Genomic DNA, 16,775 nt, shown 5'->3' with positions numbered 1-16,775 from the left:
AGAGAGCAAATGTTTTGAGAATGATGAGGGCAATGAATGTACAAATGTGCTTTACACAATTGATATTTGTATGGATTATGATAAGAGTTGTATGAGCCCCTAATAAAATGATTTAAAAAGAGAGAAATAGGTTGTATGTACCTGAGGGCCGTTGTGAGGTGTGGCGAGGGGGACGGGGAAGAGGAGGGGGAGAGGGAGGGGTAAAGGGAGAGGGTGAGGGAGAGGGAGAGGAAGAGGAGGCCATGCTGACACAGTGCTGGAAAAGCAAACCACTTTTTTCTCTCTGAAAGGTGTCCACACACAGGGCACTTTGTTTTGTGCAAGAAGAAAAGTAGGATAACTCAAACGACTCTTTCAGACTCAGCAGACAGGGGAAGAGAGGCTTAAAGGCAGGGGCATTCGTTTTCTTCTAACTGCCCACCCCTTGAGGAGCCCTGGTGGCATAGGGGTTAGGTGCTGGGCTAACTGCAAGGTCAGAAGTTTGAAACCATTGGCTATTCCTGGGGAGAAAGATGAGGCTTTGTACTTCTTTAAAGAGTTACAGTCTTAGACACCCACGGGGGCAGTTCGACCCTGTCCTACAGGGTCGCTATGAGTTGGTATGAATTTGATGGCAGCGAGTGAATGAGCCGACACTTTAAGGCTGAAGTTGAAAAGAGGTGTTCCTCAGAAACTTGCAAGAGGTCCACGCCTGTGGGCGGGGTCACTAAACTGTAGCGCCACCGCCCAGCACGGAGATAGCTCCTGCTCGTCAGAGGCACACTCGATCGCCTTTTGATCTGCATACATTCAGAATGGTTTTACGTAAGTGAATCATTCTGGAGCAGAGCCAAGATTTTTCTAGCATGACATTCACTTTGAAGACCTGGGAGCAACATACATTTCCAACAACAATGCACTGGCTAGATAAATGCTCTATCTAACTGATGTCATGGAAGGTATAATGGTAGAAGGGAAATGGGGTGGAGACTGGAGGGGGAGGAGGACAAAAGCCCCAGCACCTCAGGTGCTGTGTGGTCTCAGTTTTGAGGAAATAATTTGATCTACACCAAACATGGTCAGGCAAACCCCACAGCAAGAGGTGAGCAGAGCTTAGTTCTGAGGAGAAGGGCTGGCAGTTACTGACTTTTCCTCTTGACACTTCTTATCACTCGTGTGTGGCGTGCTCATTGGGCAACAAGTTTGCAATAAAAAAGAATTATTAAAAAACAACTCAAACAAAAAGCCCATAGGGCCTTCTGAAGGTGTGGGGGGTTGGCGGGGCCCGAGACAGAGGCAGCTCTTTACAAACCAGACTCCCTGTCACACATCAGACCTTTGCCTCCTCACTAATTTCCTGTCAGGTTCAAACAAGGCTCAGACTGGCCTAGAAGGAGAGTGGGCACCCCGAGGGCCGTGCCCACATCTCTGGCAGACACACAAAGGAGCTGCTTGAGTCAAGTGGACGCTCCAGTCACACTTTGGGTTGTCTGTCTAGCTCAGGCCCTTCCTCGCCTCTAAGCAGTCATTTCCAGAAGTGTCTTTTACGTTCCCTTCTCTTCAGTTGTGGAGAAGAATGGGGTGGGAGGAGGCGGGGAGGAGAGACACTTACGGATGTGAGAGACTGGGATGGAGGCCGCCTCCCCGTTGCTTTTGGTCGGCTGGTGGTCGGGTGACTGAGCTTCTCAGTAGATGACACCACGGAGTCAAAACCTTCTAGATCTAAAAGAAAGTAAAACAAAGTTGGAAGCGCGCAGGTAGGCAGGAGCGAAGGTTCTGGTAAGAGGTGACCCATTGCCTTAGTAGTTCTTGACATCTGGAGCAGCCTTTTGAGGAAGGCCATTTACACCCCTTGGTCAATCATTATGTGCGATTAAACGAGAATGAGACCCTCATTTCCTCCTTGGTTTAACAAGCTAGCAGGGAGGAAAGGGAGACACTACTTTTTTTCTCTCTCTGGATCAGCTGCATATTCATGAATCATTCAGAAGTTGCAGACCAAAGGAGGGAGCCTCTTCCCGCCCCCCCCCATTCATTTTTAGGAGATAAAACACACCCTTGTGGTCTCAACACATAAAAGCAGCTATCAGAAGGCACATTAGCCAAGGACAGGTGGATGTTGGTTATTGATTCTGGAAGGTTCTCCCTCTGGTGGTGCTGTAAGCAGATGGCATGGCCAGTGCAGGAGGCGCCTCAAGCACCAGTCTGGGATACTGTGCCTTGTCCAGCTTTGAGATTTTTACTTTTTCTAGACCAGTGGTTCTCAACCTTCCTAATGATGCGACCCTTTAATACAGTTCCTCATGTTGTGGTGACCCCCTCTCCCCCAACCATAAAATTATTTTTGTTGCTACTTTGTAACTATATCTTTGCTACTGTTATGAATCAGGTGACCCCTGTGAAAGGGTCCTTTGACCCCCCAAGGGGTTGCTACCCACAGGTTGAGAACCACTGTTCTAGACAGTAAATATATATCACACACACATATATATATGTATAACCTTTTTTCCCCTGCCAATTCAACCATTTTTACATGCACAATTCAGTGGCATTGAATATACTCAAGTTGTGCAGTCATTACTGTTCTTGGTTTCTAAATTATTTCACAGAAACTCTGCACCCCCTAGGCAATATCTCTCCCCTCAAGCACTAGCATCGATCTATCGATCTCCCTATTAATTTAAGTGGGGTCACCTGTTTATTTTTGTAACAGACTTATTTCACTCAGAAGAATGTTTCCAAGTGTCTTCGGTGTTGCGGGATTGACCAGAACTTCATTTCTCTGCATGTATGGACATATTGTTTATCCATTCATCTGTATATGAAACTTTAGATTGTCCCCACCTTTTGGCTTTTCTGTAACTAGTACTGCACTGAACAATGGTGTACACGTAACTTGTTTGTGTCCCTGCTTTGGGTTCTAAGAGTGCGATTGCCAAGTCACGGGGTGAAGGGTTTGAGGAACAGCCCATGGGTTTTCCACATCAGCTGTGTCATTTTGCATTCCTGCCGGCAATGGATGAGGGAATACTTTATCTCTTCACCCTACTGTTTGTCATCTTCTTAGAGAGGGAGACTACGGTTACACTTCTGCAGGTCACTCAGGCGTCATCCGTTTATAGAGGTTTCATCTCCCTCGGTCAGTAGGCTGCTGATTCATCACTCTATTATCCTTGTGCGACTACTGCATGCTACACCTGGTGCTGGATAGGGAGCAAGGACAGTGACCACAACATCAGGAGCCCTTCCCTTGAGAGCTGCCATTCTCATCACTCACTGATGTGTCAGACTATGGCAGAATCATTCTCTCGGCCAGCTGTGTGCTCAGAAGGAGCGAAGGCCTCCGCCTTTACTCAACTCAAGTCCGGTGGGATCCCTGGTTCTCCTGAGCAGGGGGGGGAGGTTGACAAAGCAAGCATGGACACGTGTGTGGTGCTTAAAGGAAGAACTTGCAGAAAGGGACAGCCCCAAGCTAAGTCTTATTCGTGACTGGGAGCTACCATTTCTCCCTCCAAGTAGACTGTGCTTCCTATCACCTCCTGGTCGTCCTTCTCACAGAGAAGGTTATGCAGCTTATTCCATCAAGACACAAATAACTTCTGCAAGCATGTTCCAGGGCAATGTGTCCAGCTCCTGGTGTAAGCTAAGTGATGGCAAGACTGTTCCTCTCTGCTGGCGAAGGGGCTAGAGGCAGCCACAGGACCCAGTGTGGGCAGCTGAGGGCTTCTGGCTTGAGAGGGGCAAATGAGGAGAAGGGCTTCAGGGCCCTTCCTTCCTGCAAGGGCAGCACTTTCTTAGAATGGCAAGAAAAAGGGGAGAGGGAAATTCAGAAATCATCCAGTAAGTTAAAAAAAAACCCGTCAACAGGTCAACTCTGACTCATCGTGACTCCATGCGTGTCAGAGTAGCACTGTGCTCCTCGGGGCTTTTAGAGGCAGACCCACAGGCTTTTCTTCAGGGGCAATTCTGGGAAGAATCAAACAACTGAGCAAGTTACCCATTTGTGCCACCCAGGGACCGCCCCCCCCCCAACACTATGGCACGGATTGAATAAAGCACAACACAATCCAAGATTATACCACCCTCCAAATAGTGATGAGGCACCCTTATTTCTAGAGAAGCAATATTTCCCTCCAGGCTGCCCCTTTGGAGAGACATGGGATGCAGTGCTAAGTGGAATAAGCCGAGTGCAGCCCCCCACCCCACCCCTCCACCCCCCGCCGGGCTCCTGGACCATATCCTCAGTTAGCTAGCTATAGAAAAAAACCTGGAGGAGAAAATGGCGAAATCCTAACAGCAATGGTCTCTGTGCTGACACTATAGTCACCTGCCTTTTGTTGTTATCATTATGTATGTGTATGTGTGTGTGTGTGTGTGTGTGTGTTTAATTCAGCGTGTATAACACTTATAATCAGAAAAAAAGGCGATTTGAAAACAATGATCAGGCTGTGACAGTCAGGTACCAGTGGGTAATGGAGAATTTTATTTCCAGACAATCTAGGATTGGTAGAGGGGAGTCCTAGGTGGGGGTTGGGAGTGGAGTCTTTTGGGGAAATGATATTCATTGCAAGGGAAGGCCTCTGAGAGGGGTCAGCCCAACAAGCCCACTATCAACAGAGAGCTCTACAGTCCCCAGCACTGCACAGTCCTGTAGGGCACACTGCAGAGGAGGGGCCTCACCAGCCTTGCTCTGGGGCTGGATCCTGATTGGCTGCCTCTTGACCTTAGAGCCCCGTTGACATTTTGCTTTGTGTTGTCTCTGCAGCTAGTTAACCTTTGGTTAGACTTGCCTTGACTTAATGAAATGAGTTAATTGAGTAATTATTCATTCACCAGGTACAAATAGACTGTCATGTAATATCATCCCAGGTGTGATTTAGTGGCTTCTCCTGACTCTGGATTTGTCCTTGCTTTTGCCTATTATACTAAAAGAATCCATTTGCAAGCACCACCTGCTGGTTCATTACTAAAGTGGACTGCCACCCAGCCAGCCCCTTTATGATAGCCATCAACCAATGCTCTCTCTCCAAATTAAAAAACAAAACAAAAAGCCACACATATTTTATTTCGAACCTCTCTGTCCTGAGTCGGCATATTTATAATACGGCAATTAGAATGTGTTCAGCTGCAAACAGAGACTATCGATATTTAAAAATGGCTTAAATACTGGTGTGTTACTATAATTCGTCAAGAAGCTAGGTGCCAGTGACCCAAGCGCCTTCATTTAGTTTTGCTCTCGCATCCATGGGAGCTTGCAAAGTAGGGGCCATGCCTGCCTCCTTCCCTCCCCTCCTGGTCACGATATGGTTGCCAGAGAGCCAGGCATCCTGTCTGTATACAACAGCATCTCAAGCAGAAGGGGAAAAAAGACCTCCTCACTTGTCCCTCTCCAGCAAGTGAGACCTCTTTACCAGATGCTCCCCGTGACCCAAACTAGGTCCCACGACCACCTCTAGACCCATGGCCACAACGAGGAGCAATATTGCCTTCATCGGCTTATCCCAAACATGCATGGCTCAACCCTGAAACAAACTTTCAGAAGTTATATCTGCCTTGATTTAACAAGCTGTATAGCTTTCTCTGTGATCCCATCCGGTGACAGAGCTGGGAAAGAAGTGATTCTCTGGAGCCAGGGAGGTTTGGGGGCGGGGGAGGGTGGGGCACTCAGGCCTGGTGGAGCTAGATGTGGAAGGCAGGAGATTCTACTACAGGCATCAGAACCTGTGGTAGGAGTGGGGGAGGAGAGGGCACAGACTGCAGACAGCCAGGGAAGGAGATGGGGGAGAGAAGCCCTTAAAGGTTCCCCCAGTGTAGCTTCTAGGGGCTGTTAGGGGTTCTACGCGTTGACCAGTAGCATCTTCTCTGTCAAGAAAGTGAAAACAAGTTCTGGGGGCCAAAACCCAAGCTGAGTGGCATGATGAGAGAGCAAGTTCAAGTGAACGGTCTCTGCGTCTCTGCCTGGTCTGTGTCCTGGGACTTCCCCGGCCCCCACTGGGTGAGAGGCTTCAATGGTCTGAACCTCTTCAGGCTGGACCTCTACTGCAATGCTCAGAGCAGTGCCCAGCAGAACAAGACTTGGAGAGGACACTGGGTGAACGGCAGGGATGCTCCTGGGCCCAGTGGGTGGGGGGTGAAGCTAGCTTGGCAAGGTGAGTCCTTGCATGTAGAGCGCACTGGGAGGGCTGACGTGGTTGGGTAGGCAAGGAGGTGCTGGCCCAGTTGATGACCACGGGGGAAGGAGACTGGATGAGGGGGCCCTGTTAGTGATGTGACATGAAGAGTGAGGTGGCAGAGGTGGGGACTGTAAGAAGAGCACGTGGGATGATCTCAGGCCCCTCTTGAGACTACTGGCTACCAGTGGGTATGTCCACTGGTACACAGGGCCAGACAAGTGCACCCGAAGGCATTTTCTGTCCCAACTTTAGGGAAGATGCCATCTTTGCTTCCCCCTCAGTTGGTAACAATAGTTAATTATGCTGCTTTGATGGTGGGGGAGGCGGTGGGAGAGTAGGGTTGTCACTGTGTGAGGTGGCACGCTATGATGACTCAGAGGCCTGGGGAAGGTCTCTCCCACTTAAGACTGTGAGTCCCAGGAGGGCAGGGGCTCATCTTTGTGAGTTCCTCAACATTTCAACTAGTACATTCCTGGCACTGAAAGTAGACAGCCTGGAGGTCCAAAAAGTCTGAGCCCAATTAAGCAAATAACTGAACGAGGAAGTAAAATTGATGAACAAACCGCTCAAGAAACCAACCAACAGACAAAGGAACCACCACCATCTCTTAGTCCAGGACTATGATTTCTAGAGGTGGCCCCTGTGCCGGGCAGAGAGAGGGGAGAAGGCAGGCTGGATTCTCAGTGGCTGAAGAGAAAGCTTGCCTGGCTCCGTCCGCTTTCCCTGGTTGAGCCTTGAGCTACAATGGTGGTGGTTTCGGTGGTGGTGGCATTGGTCACCACAAGTTGGGTCTAACTTCTATGATCTTGCACCAGCTTCATGATCACCGGAGTCCACTGCACTGGCCACTGTGACTGGTGGGGGCCTTTTGCAGGCTCACTGGCCTGCACTACATTGGGCACTAGTCTGTTATGAGCCACAAAGGGTCCACTGGTTAAGTCCTGTGTGTGTGTCAGCTTGGCCACACATGTATCAAGTGCCGACATGGCCAACCTCAGAGGAGACGGCTTCCTATCATCCCTGGAGAGTCTGAGGGCCAAGCGTAGTCTCTTCAAGCATGCCCACTGACTACCACTGGAGCTGGTACAGGAGTGCCATGGGAGACAGCACTCCAACCAAAGTGGCACCAAGAACAAGGTGCATCGTGTCTGAAGCCATGTGCTGAGAAGGGGCTCCCAGGCCACACCGCTGCTTTCTAAGAGGGAGTAATGGTGTGTGTGTGTGTGGGGGGAGGCAGGGGGGGGAGCACGCCCCTCAGGACTGTGGCCAGGGTGGCTGCAATGAAGGCAGAATTTCCATGACTAACCCATTGTGGTGGGAAGAAAACGTCCCAATTTTCATGGTGGTTTTGGAATGAATCAAGCTGAAACCTGATATGAGCTTTCTCAGCCTGACTGGGAACTTTTCCTCTTAATAATAATTTTTAAAATGGTTTTAAAGCCCATAAGCCAATCCAAAGCATTGAACTGGCCAACACTGGGGTACTATTTTTTTTAAGTCAGCTTCATGAGGAGGAGAGGGTCTTGGTTTTTGGGAAACATGGAAAAATCAACCCTCTGCAGTCATGCAGGGACCAGTCATGTGCGACGCGATGGCACTGGCTCATGAAGGGCCCAGAGCCTGTTGTCCACTTTCCAAACTTCAGTCACACCCTATTTAGTTTTCATTAGGAAATGTAGCTTCATTTTCCATGGACACGGGGGATGTTGCTGTGGCCACAGGTGACATTTTGAGACCAACGGTGGAAAGCACAGAAGAGGAAGGGTCAAAAGGCTGAGACAGGCCAGTTGTCACCAAGAGAACCCTTGGTGTGTGTGTGTGTGTGTGTGTGTGTGTGTGTGTGTGTGTGTGCTGCAATCTTAGCTGGCTCTGCTCGCTGTGACAGCTCCCAGCTCGGGACTTGGCCATGGAAGGCTGGCCTGACACTGCCTTCCCAGCCTGGCCTCCACTTCTCCCCGGTTTCTCTCCATGCCCTGCTCAGAGCACTCAGGCTGCAGGAGAGACTGCTCATGTCCAGTTCAGCCCCTTCCCACTGTCCCCGACAGCGGTGTGGACAGGGCCAGTCTGAGACTTCAGTCTGAAATCCCTCCACAGTTCCCCGGCTTGTGACCTTTCGCTTACCACAAATGCCTGGTGGGCTGACCCAAGCCCCTCCTCGGAGCGGCCCTGGCAGTGGGGCTTCCTCGGACACGATGACTAGTCTGCTGCGAACGCTCTTCTCCCCGCACCTATCGGGCTGGTGACCTCCTCCTTGTCCACCAAGCACCAAGGCTTGACTCGACACCTAGGAATGACTCCAGGCAACCAACCTATACCCTGGGGCCTGGGCTGGACACTGGCAGGCTCACATATGGCTCCAGCCGCTTCTATTCTGTCACCCCTGCCTGTCATTCCTTCCTTGTTGACTTCTCTGTCTGCCCCGCCCAGCCAGGCTGGAAATTCTCTTATCTCTGTGTTTCCCAGGCCCAACAGCACTCCAGACATGCGATGCCTGTTCCACAACCGATTATCGGAGAAATGAACCAACAGCTTAGCGCGGCTTCTCTTTTTTCTATCCAAAGAAACGAGATAATAATCGGTTCTGTTGGCTTCTGTGAAAACCCTCTGCAGTCACAGAGGTAGACCTTGTTGTTTCATACACCATTAATGGAGGGGTGGGGTTTGGGGACAGAGATCTAAGATACCAGGCTTCAAACTCCAATCTCACTGCTACCAAGTCAATTCTGACTCATGGTAACTCTACAGGACAGGTTAGAACGGCTCCTGTGGGTTTTCAAGACTAACTCTCAAAGGGAGTAGAAAGCGTCATCTTTCGAAGCAGCTGGTGGTTTCGAACTGCTGGCCTTGTGGTTAGCATTCCAGTGTGCCACCAGGGCTCCTAGGACTCCTTTTTTAACTTTTATATTTAAGATGAGAAAACCCTATCCCTACTGAGCTGGAAGCACCACAGGGAAGTCAGTCTGGGGGGAAGGAGGCTAGCTTGTGGCAACTGTAACCTCTTGACTGGATGGACAGTTTGTGCCAGCTACAAAGACGAGCCCATGAACAGGAGGCAAATGAATCCCTTTATCAGCTGCTTCACCCAACAAACAGTTATTATTTGAGCAATGATTATATTCTGCAGGAAACAAGCTCTTCCAAATGTGTAAGGTCAGAGTGGATTAGCTGCTGCATTTCAATTTTGGACACAGGTGTGAGGTTTACAAAGGACAGTTTCGAGCTACTCGGCCTTGAGCTCCAAGCGCATGCGCTCGACAGATACTATCTCATTTGGTCCTCTCCCCAGCCCCCGTGCCACGAGGCACTACCCAGCTTCAGCAGGGAGAATGAGGGGTTCCAGGGGTGAGAAAACTTCCTCAGGGCTACCAGCAGAAAATGGCAGGGCCCACCTTCCAATTCATATCCGCAGGTCTCACCATGAGACATTGGAAAGATAGTGGGACACGTGCCTCGGTTTTTTATTCTCTGATTCTGAATTTAGGACATTATTTTTACATCAAGAAACAGGAAAACTATGAGAAATCATACTATTCCAGGGTAAAGAAATGCTGTGCTCTGACCAGAGCCTGCCTTTGTTCCATTTTATCCAGAGGTGTTCCTAAATGGTCAGAAAGAGGGCTGACTTCCTTAAGGACATCACTAGCAAGAAATGAAAGTTGCTGGGTGAGTTCCGAGCAAATGTTGGGTTATTCAGTACAAAGATTTTTTGTTTTTTACACTGGATGATTGTAGCTAAATCAGAATAAGACAGGGATGTATAAGTTTATTTTCTAATGTAACCCAATGTTTATTAAATGTCTACTGCATGCTCAGTACAGTGGGTTTTGAGACTGTAAATACAACCACTCAAATCAGTGCAGTCCAAAATAACTTCCTGGGAGGATGCAAGTGGTCTGTATTTGTTGATTCTTATATGGTAGCCAAAGAGTCCTGGTGATGTACTGGGTTATAAGTTTAGCTACTAACCAAAAGTTCAACAGTTTGAACCTAGCGGAAGAAAGATGAATCTTTCTGCTTCTGTAAAGACTTACAGCCTTGGAAGCCAACAGGGACAACTCTACCCTGTTCTAAAGGTTCCCTATGAGTTGGAATCAACTTGATGGCAGTGAGTCTTTTTTGATCCCCATGTGGAGTCTCTGGGTGGCACAAATGGTTAAGTGTCTGGCCTGTAACCAAAGGTTCATGGGTCAAATTGATTCAGAGGCACCTCAGAAGAAAGACCTGGTATGATAGGTAAGTTTATTGTGCCAACCTGGCCAATAGGAACATGTGGGATTAATCAGGTCTGCAGTTTGATTGGAGGGCAAAGAGATAAATGGCCTGGCAAGGCCCGCCCTTCATTCTCTTGCTCTCTGATCGGACCAGCTTGCAGTTGCTTTAGTTAGTTCTCTGCCTCAACTTGTGAGCTACACTACTTGTGGGACAAGCCAACCTGTGGATCATGTCGCTAGAGCTTGAGGTTCCTTTGGGACCTGCTTAGCCACACTGCTGGTGTATATATCACTTGAGCTTGAGGCTAGTGGATCCTGTTTTCTTGCGCTGCTTGAGTTCATTTCCCATCTGGGCCTGCTTCGCTAAGCTCCTGAACTGCTGACTGTTGGTGACCCGTCCTGCTGTTTGCTGCCTGTGGGCGAACTCTGCCTGCCTTGACCAAGGGCTTAACCTTGGACCAAGCAGCCCGACTTCCAGTATATTAACTGTTCCACAGAAGTGAATTGAACTGAGCCCTGTGTACTGCTATGTGGACTAATTAGCTGTTATATTCCTTCCTGCTGTACAAACCTATATATACATATATATTCATAAGTGTTCTGGTTTTGTTTCTCTAGAGAACCCTGCCTAACACACCTGAAAATTTACTTTGAAAGATCATGGCCATTGAAAACAAAAGGGAGCACAGTTCTACCAGGGTTGGCATACCTTGACTGCAACTTTTTAAAAATGTAAAGCCCCATGTGGCTCCTGAGAGTATGAAATGTAGTTAGTGTGACTGTTGTTGCAGTTGAGTTGATTCTGACTCATAGTGACCCCAAGTGAAGAATTTCCCCATAGGGTTTTCTTGGCTATAGTCTGGATGGAAGCAGATTACTAGGTCTTTGTGCTACAGACCAGCTGGGTGGTTTAAATTGCCAACCTTCTGGTTAGCAGCTAAGTGCTTCACCATTAGATTACTAGAGTTCCTGAACATGTCTATATAAATGAAAATAAATTTAAATAGCCACGTGTAGCTGGAGGCAACCATATACCGTGGCATTTGTGCCTGGAAATCCTTAGTGATGTACATGGTTAACACATTCAACTGCTTGGTTAGAGGTTCAAGTTCACCCAGAGGTATCTCAGAAGGCCTGGAGATCTACTGCTGAAACAATGGCCACAGAAAACCCTACAGCAGTGGTTCTCAAACTTCCTAATGCCACAACTCTTTAATACAGGTTCTCATGTTGTGGTGACCCCCCGACCAAAAATTATTTTCATTGCTACTTCATAACTGTCATTTTTCTACTCTTATGAATCGGGCGACCCCTGTGAAAGGGTCATTTGACCCCCAAAGGGGTCGTGACCCACAAGTTGAAAACCGTTGCCCTACAGAGTCATGTTCCACTCTCTGACACACAAGGACTTGTGGTGCACAGGAGCATACACCACGACATGAGCAGTCCACTCCTTCAGTGCGTGCTCATGAAACATGCATACAAGCCAGGTGTTGGGCTGGGACCGGGGGAGATGGGAAAAGTAAATCAGACAGGATGCTACTCTCACAGAGCTCAGCATTCCACTGAGAGAGATAAGGCTTCTCACAGGTCGTGGACAAATTCCATTATCTTTTCATTATAGGGCCCCCCACCAATACACACACACACACACACACACACCTTTTAAAGCCCCCTCATGTACACAGTCACACATGTTGCTGACTGACAGGAAAGACTGATGATATTAGCAATGAGGCCATGGAGTGGTAATTTAGATCAGGGGATGGGGCCAGAGGAGGAGGCTTTTATTCGTCAGACGTTGAGGAAAAGCAAAGTGCTTCACTTGGATTGTTAGCAAGTGATGTTAAGCAGGCAGAATGACTTTTCATGTCTGCCTTTTTTTGGAGATTACTCCCTACAGGCAGAAGCCAGGTTTACGATTTGCTATGACAATGATTTAGAAAGTAAACCACATACTTAATTGTTGGACAGAGTGATTACAATGTTATTCTCAGAAACATACCGTACATGGGCACAGCCATTTTGCAATTCCATCTGGAAGTTCCTATCACAAAAGGTTTGTGTGTATTCTTTTAGATCTGTCGATACCCCTTTTAGAAATTAATTCACAGGGATTAATGCCAGTATAAAATCTATGAGAATAGTCATATTTGCTTTGCCAGCGTCTCCTTCAAAATGATTCTGAAAATCCATGTACCCTCTGCCACATCTTATATTGATAGTTAAAAGTTTACATTCTAAATTTTAGTGAGGATGGTGCAGGACTGGGCAATATTTCATTCATTCTGTTGTACACCAGAGTGCTAATAAGTCAGAATGGACTTGATAGCACCTAGCAACAAGTCTGAGTTCCAAAGAATATCATTTTGCCATATTTAAATATTGATATTTACAACACAAAGTGTAATTTAACGCTTTCAAATATATTCAATACATATCTTGAATACTATGGCAATTAACCACCACCAGCATCCATTTAAAAAAAATTCACGAACAAGCTTTTCTTCCAACAGGTGGAAATTTTACATCACTTCTTTTTCTCCTTGAAATCATATTCCCCTTGTATTTGTACTGCTGAAATCTATTCAGACATAATCTATTCTTAGGCTTTCAAGCCTTTTGCTAATATTGTTTTCTGCTATGAAAACCTGTATACATCGTATGTTGTGATGTTTAATTTCAAAAAGCTCTAAGTGTCAAAATTATTCTTCTGGACTGCATAATCATGACAATTATTAGCACTACACAAATGGCCCGAGCATATGTACACACCCACCCCACACGTTTTGGTAAAGACATTTTAAGCATTAGAAAGCAGATTTTCTTTTGGCTTTTCTCCAAAGACCTCATACAGATGCAGATTACCTTTACTGAATTCCACAATTAGCTGGGCACAGATTCCACTTCTATGTTTCATTTTATCAAGGTAAGTGCTGAGAAACGATGGCCGCATAAAGAGAAGCAAAAGGGACCAGCAAGAGTTTTACCACAACGGCACCTAATTCTTAAAACACCTGCTGAGTTATGTGCCCCCAAATCAGACAGCAGCTCCACATCATCAACAACTATGTGAAGGCATTTGATAGTTTCTGGGCAAATAGAATTAAAAGATAAAGAAATGTTGTGAAGTCCCCTGGTACTTTAAACAGTCTATCGGTGTGTCCTGCTGTGGTGGTTTGCTGGGATGCTGTGAGACTGGAAGCGACGTCACTGGTATATCAAAGGGGGGCAAGTTTCAGGGCAGCTTCCAGGCTAAGAACAGACTACAGAGAAGGAATAGGCTGTCTTCTTCTGAAGGATTAACTACTGAAAGCCTTCTGACTAGCAGAACATTGTCAGAGAGAGTGTCGGCAGATGAGCCCCTTAGGTTGGTAGGCATTCAAAGTGTGACTAGGGAAGAGCTGCCTTTTCAAAGTATACTGCGCCATGATGATGTGGCTGAAGCAAAGTTTCTGGGGCCTTCATTTGCTGATGGGATGGGACTCAAAAAGAAAAGAAACAACGGTAAAAATCCATTAGTAGTCATAACCTGGAACGTACGAAGTATGAATCTAGGAAAATTGGAAGTGGTGAAAAAGGAATTGGCTAAGATCGATTGTGGTAATGACTGTACAATTCTTCTTGATTTGATTGAATTATTGTATTGTATTATATGTGGATTCTGTGCCAATAAAACTGGAAAGGAAGGATTATAGTCTTGGGAACCCACAGTATCAGCATACTCTGTCTTACAGGATCACTATGAGTCACAGTCTCCTCCATGGCAGTGAGTTTTTGATGGAGAGAACAGGCCAGGCTACTCCTGCCAGAGTATTACACATGCCATTTTTCCCACTAAAAAAGTTCTGCCCACTATATTAAAGCTTAAATGCTGAGTACAGAGTGTGTAGAAGGCTAGGGATAACAATGAAAGCCCGATATCCATTTGCAGAGTCCCCATTTGGAGTAAGCCTTCACTGCATTCCTTCTGACCATTAATCAGGGATGTGAACAGTCTTGTCCTCAGTCAGAGTACATTAGAATTGGATTAGCATCGGCACCCTCAGCCAACCCAAGGAGAAGTCTCCCAAAGGGGCTTGCCTGGGTATGTTCTTGATGGGGAGATCGCCGTAATAGGATTGCAGTTATGACCCCTGCCCTGACTGCCTTGAGAAGAAAGCCTTGGATTAATCTCGGAAGAGCTGTCTAACATAATGGATATGCTTGTATTCTAGCTTCTGGTTGTGTCCCAGCTTCTGTGTCCTACCTATAACCATGATGTATTGATCTGTCACCAGTCAAGCTTTTGTGAGTGTTCCCTCTGCCCTTCTGTGTCCTTTTTTATCTTAGAATCTCTGAAAGCCCTTGGACATCATTATAACTTCGTGCTTAATGCCGCCGCCCCACCCCCAATTCAGATGATATGACTTTGTCTTTATTCTGTAATTTCCTGTTTAAGACTTAATAAGTGTTTTCCTTAAATTATTTTTTTAAAAGAATTGGAATGCACAAAGATCAATATCCTAGCTACATTAGTGAGTTAAAAAGAACTAGCATTGGCCAGATATGGTTTACTATGCTAAGAATAAGAAATACAAGAGGAACAGTGTTTCATTTGTCACAGAAAATAAAAACATTCCAGAATCTATCTTGAAGTACAATGCATCCTGTGATAGGGCTGGGTGGTGTTGCCTTCTGAAGCACATAAGGTCACTCAGAGTCCGAGCTGACTCAATGGCACCTGACAGCAGCAGCAACCAAGAATGCAACGAATGGCACCTTTGGAAACCAAGGATTTGAAACCAATTTACATACGGATTTCTTGTCCAGCAAGAAGGCATTTCATTCTTAACTCTAACAGACTCGCCTCTCAATTTGATCGCAGACTCGCCTCTCAATTTGCACCAGGGGATTTTATATCCTTAGGTGGCCTAGAGAGTGGCAGAGGAGAAGTAGTATGACACGCGCCTAGCTTGTGGGCCAATGGGAGTATAGAAAGAGCAAGCATATGAAAACAAGGGAGTCTCCACGACCCTGGTAGTCAGCATGTTCCCTCAAGGGTACAAGTAGTCTAGCTTGATCTTTGCAGCAATGCTTCTAGATTGTAGTTTATGGTCCAACCATACAATGGGATGTTATGCAGCCTTTAAAAGTATATGGTTAATCTATGTGACTTCTAAAAGTGTGTGCAACAAGTAACAGTCATAATCTCAGGGAGAGGGTGATGTATAGGGGACTTTCACCTTATAACTTCATGTGGTTTTTTTTTCTCTCTCTTTTAGAAGATGAACACCTATTTCCTTTGTAATTAGGAAAAGAAAACTATTTCAAATAAAGAATTATACAACAGACTAGATTATATATGAAATGATTGCAGACTTGGCTATAACTGACTTAGACTGTGTGTCCAAGAACACTGCTAATACCCAGAGACGTCATGAAGGTGAGAACGGAGGCTGATGCCCGCTGCTGGTACTCCTTGTGAGCGGAACTGCAGCTTTACCAACTACGGCAGCTCTACACAGTCAGGGCCTATCTTACATCAGGCACTTCTCAGCATTCTGTCGTGCTTACAAGTGTGAGGGAATCACTCACTTGGTCACAGGGAAAAGGAGAGTGGAGCTCACAGTCTCTCCATGTGGATCTAGAGCGTCTACCTGGGAACCCACTTAAAAAATTAATAAATCATTTTATTGGGGGTCCTTATAACAATCCATACATAAATTGTACCAAACACATGTGTACATATGTTGCCATCATCATTTTCAAAACATTTTATTTCTCCTTGAGCCCTTGGTATCAAGCTCCTCTTTTTCCCCCCTCCCTCTCCTCCCCTCAGGGACCCTGATAAATTATTATTTTCGTATCTTACAATGTCCACTGTCTCCCTTTGCTCACATTTCTGTTGTTCGTCCCCCTGGGCTGGGGAATGAGGGGGGTAGTTATATGTCGATCATTGTAATCTGTTCCCTGTTTCTTCCCCTTCTCCCCCCACCGTCCCCCTACCCTCATGGTATCACTACTCCCATTATTGTTCCTGAGGGGAACCCACATTTGAACTCACACACCACCTCCTTCCTCATTGAAGCCACAGGGTTATCTTCCCTGACATGAGGGCTTGATTTAGGAAATCAAATGTTTTTAGGATGGTGAATATCCTACTCTTTCCCATTTCACTGAAAGAATTTGGATGGGAAAATTCAACTTAAAATTATGTAGAATGAATTATTAACAAAACTTGAGCATGAAATTTCTCTTGATCTGAAGATTGGACCTCTTTTTCCTATACTGGGAGGAACAAGATTAGAAGGTGCTAAGAGGGATGGAGCCAATCTCCTTCACTAGCCTTGGTAACTAGAAGCGCCATTCAATCTTACTTATAAAATTAAAGGAAGGAGAAAGATTAGGGTAACAGGTACTATTTTTTTTT

The 16,775-nt window shown here is 46.5% G+C and overlaps 1 protein-coding gene across 9 annotated transcripts in view; it reads right to left on the bottom strand.

Moving 5' to 3' along the window:
* SH3KBP1 (SH3 domain containing kinase binding protein 1) overlaps nucleotides 1–16,775 on the bottom strand; it is a 340,714-nt gene that overhangs the window by 15,396 nt on the left and 308,543 nt on the right. For all 9 annotated transcript variants that reach the window (XM_030885785.2, XM_030885786.2, XM_030885787.2 and 6 more), the window contains one exon: nucleotides 1,592–1,701. In XM_030885785.2, coding sequence (XP_030741645.1) covers nucleotides 1,592–1,701 — 110 coding nt within the window. The remainder of the gene's footprint in view (nucleotides 1–1,591; nucleotides 1,702–16,775) is intronic.

This window comes from Echinops telfairi, unplaced genomic scaffold (assembly GCF_000313985.2).
Source record: "Echinops telfairi isolate 266 unplaced genomic scaffold, ASM31398v2 ScPeMD7_53;HRSCAF=182, whole genome shotgun sequence".
NCBI classification, from domain to species: domain Eukaryota; kingdom Metazoa; phylum Chordata; class Mammalia; order Afrosoricida; family Tenrecidae; genus Echinops; species Echinops telfairi.
The sequence above is the reverse complement of the archived record's forward strand: the minus strand, read 5'-3'. Positions and strand labels throughout refer to the sequence as shown.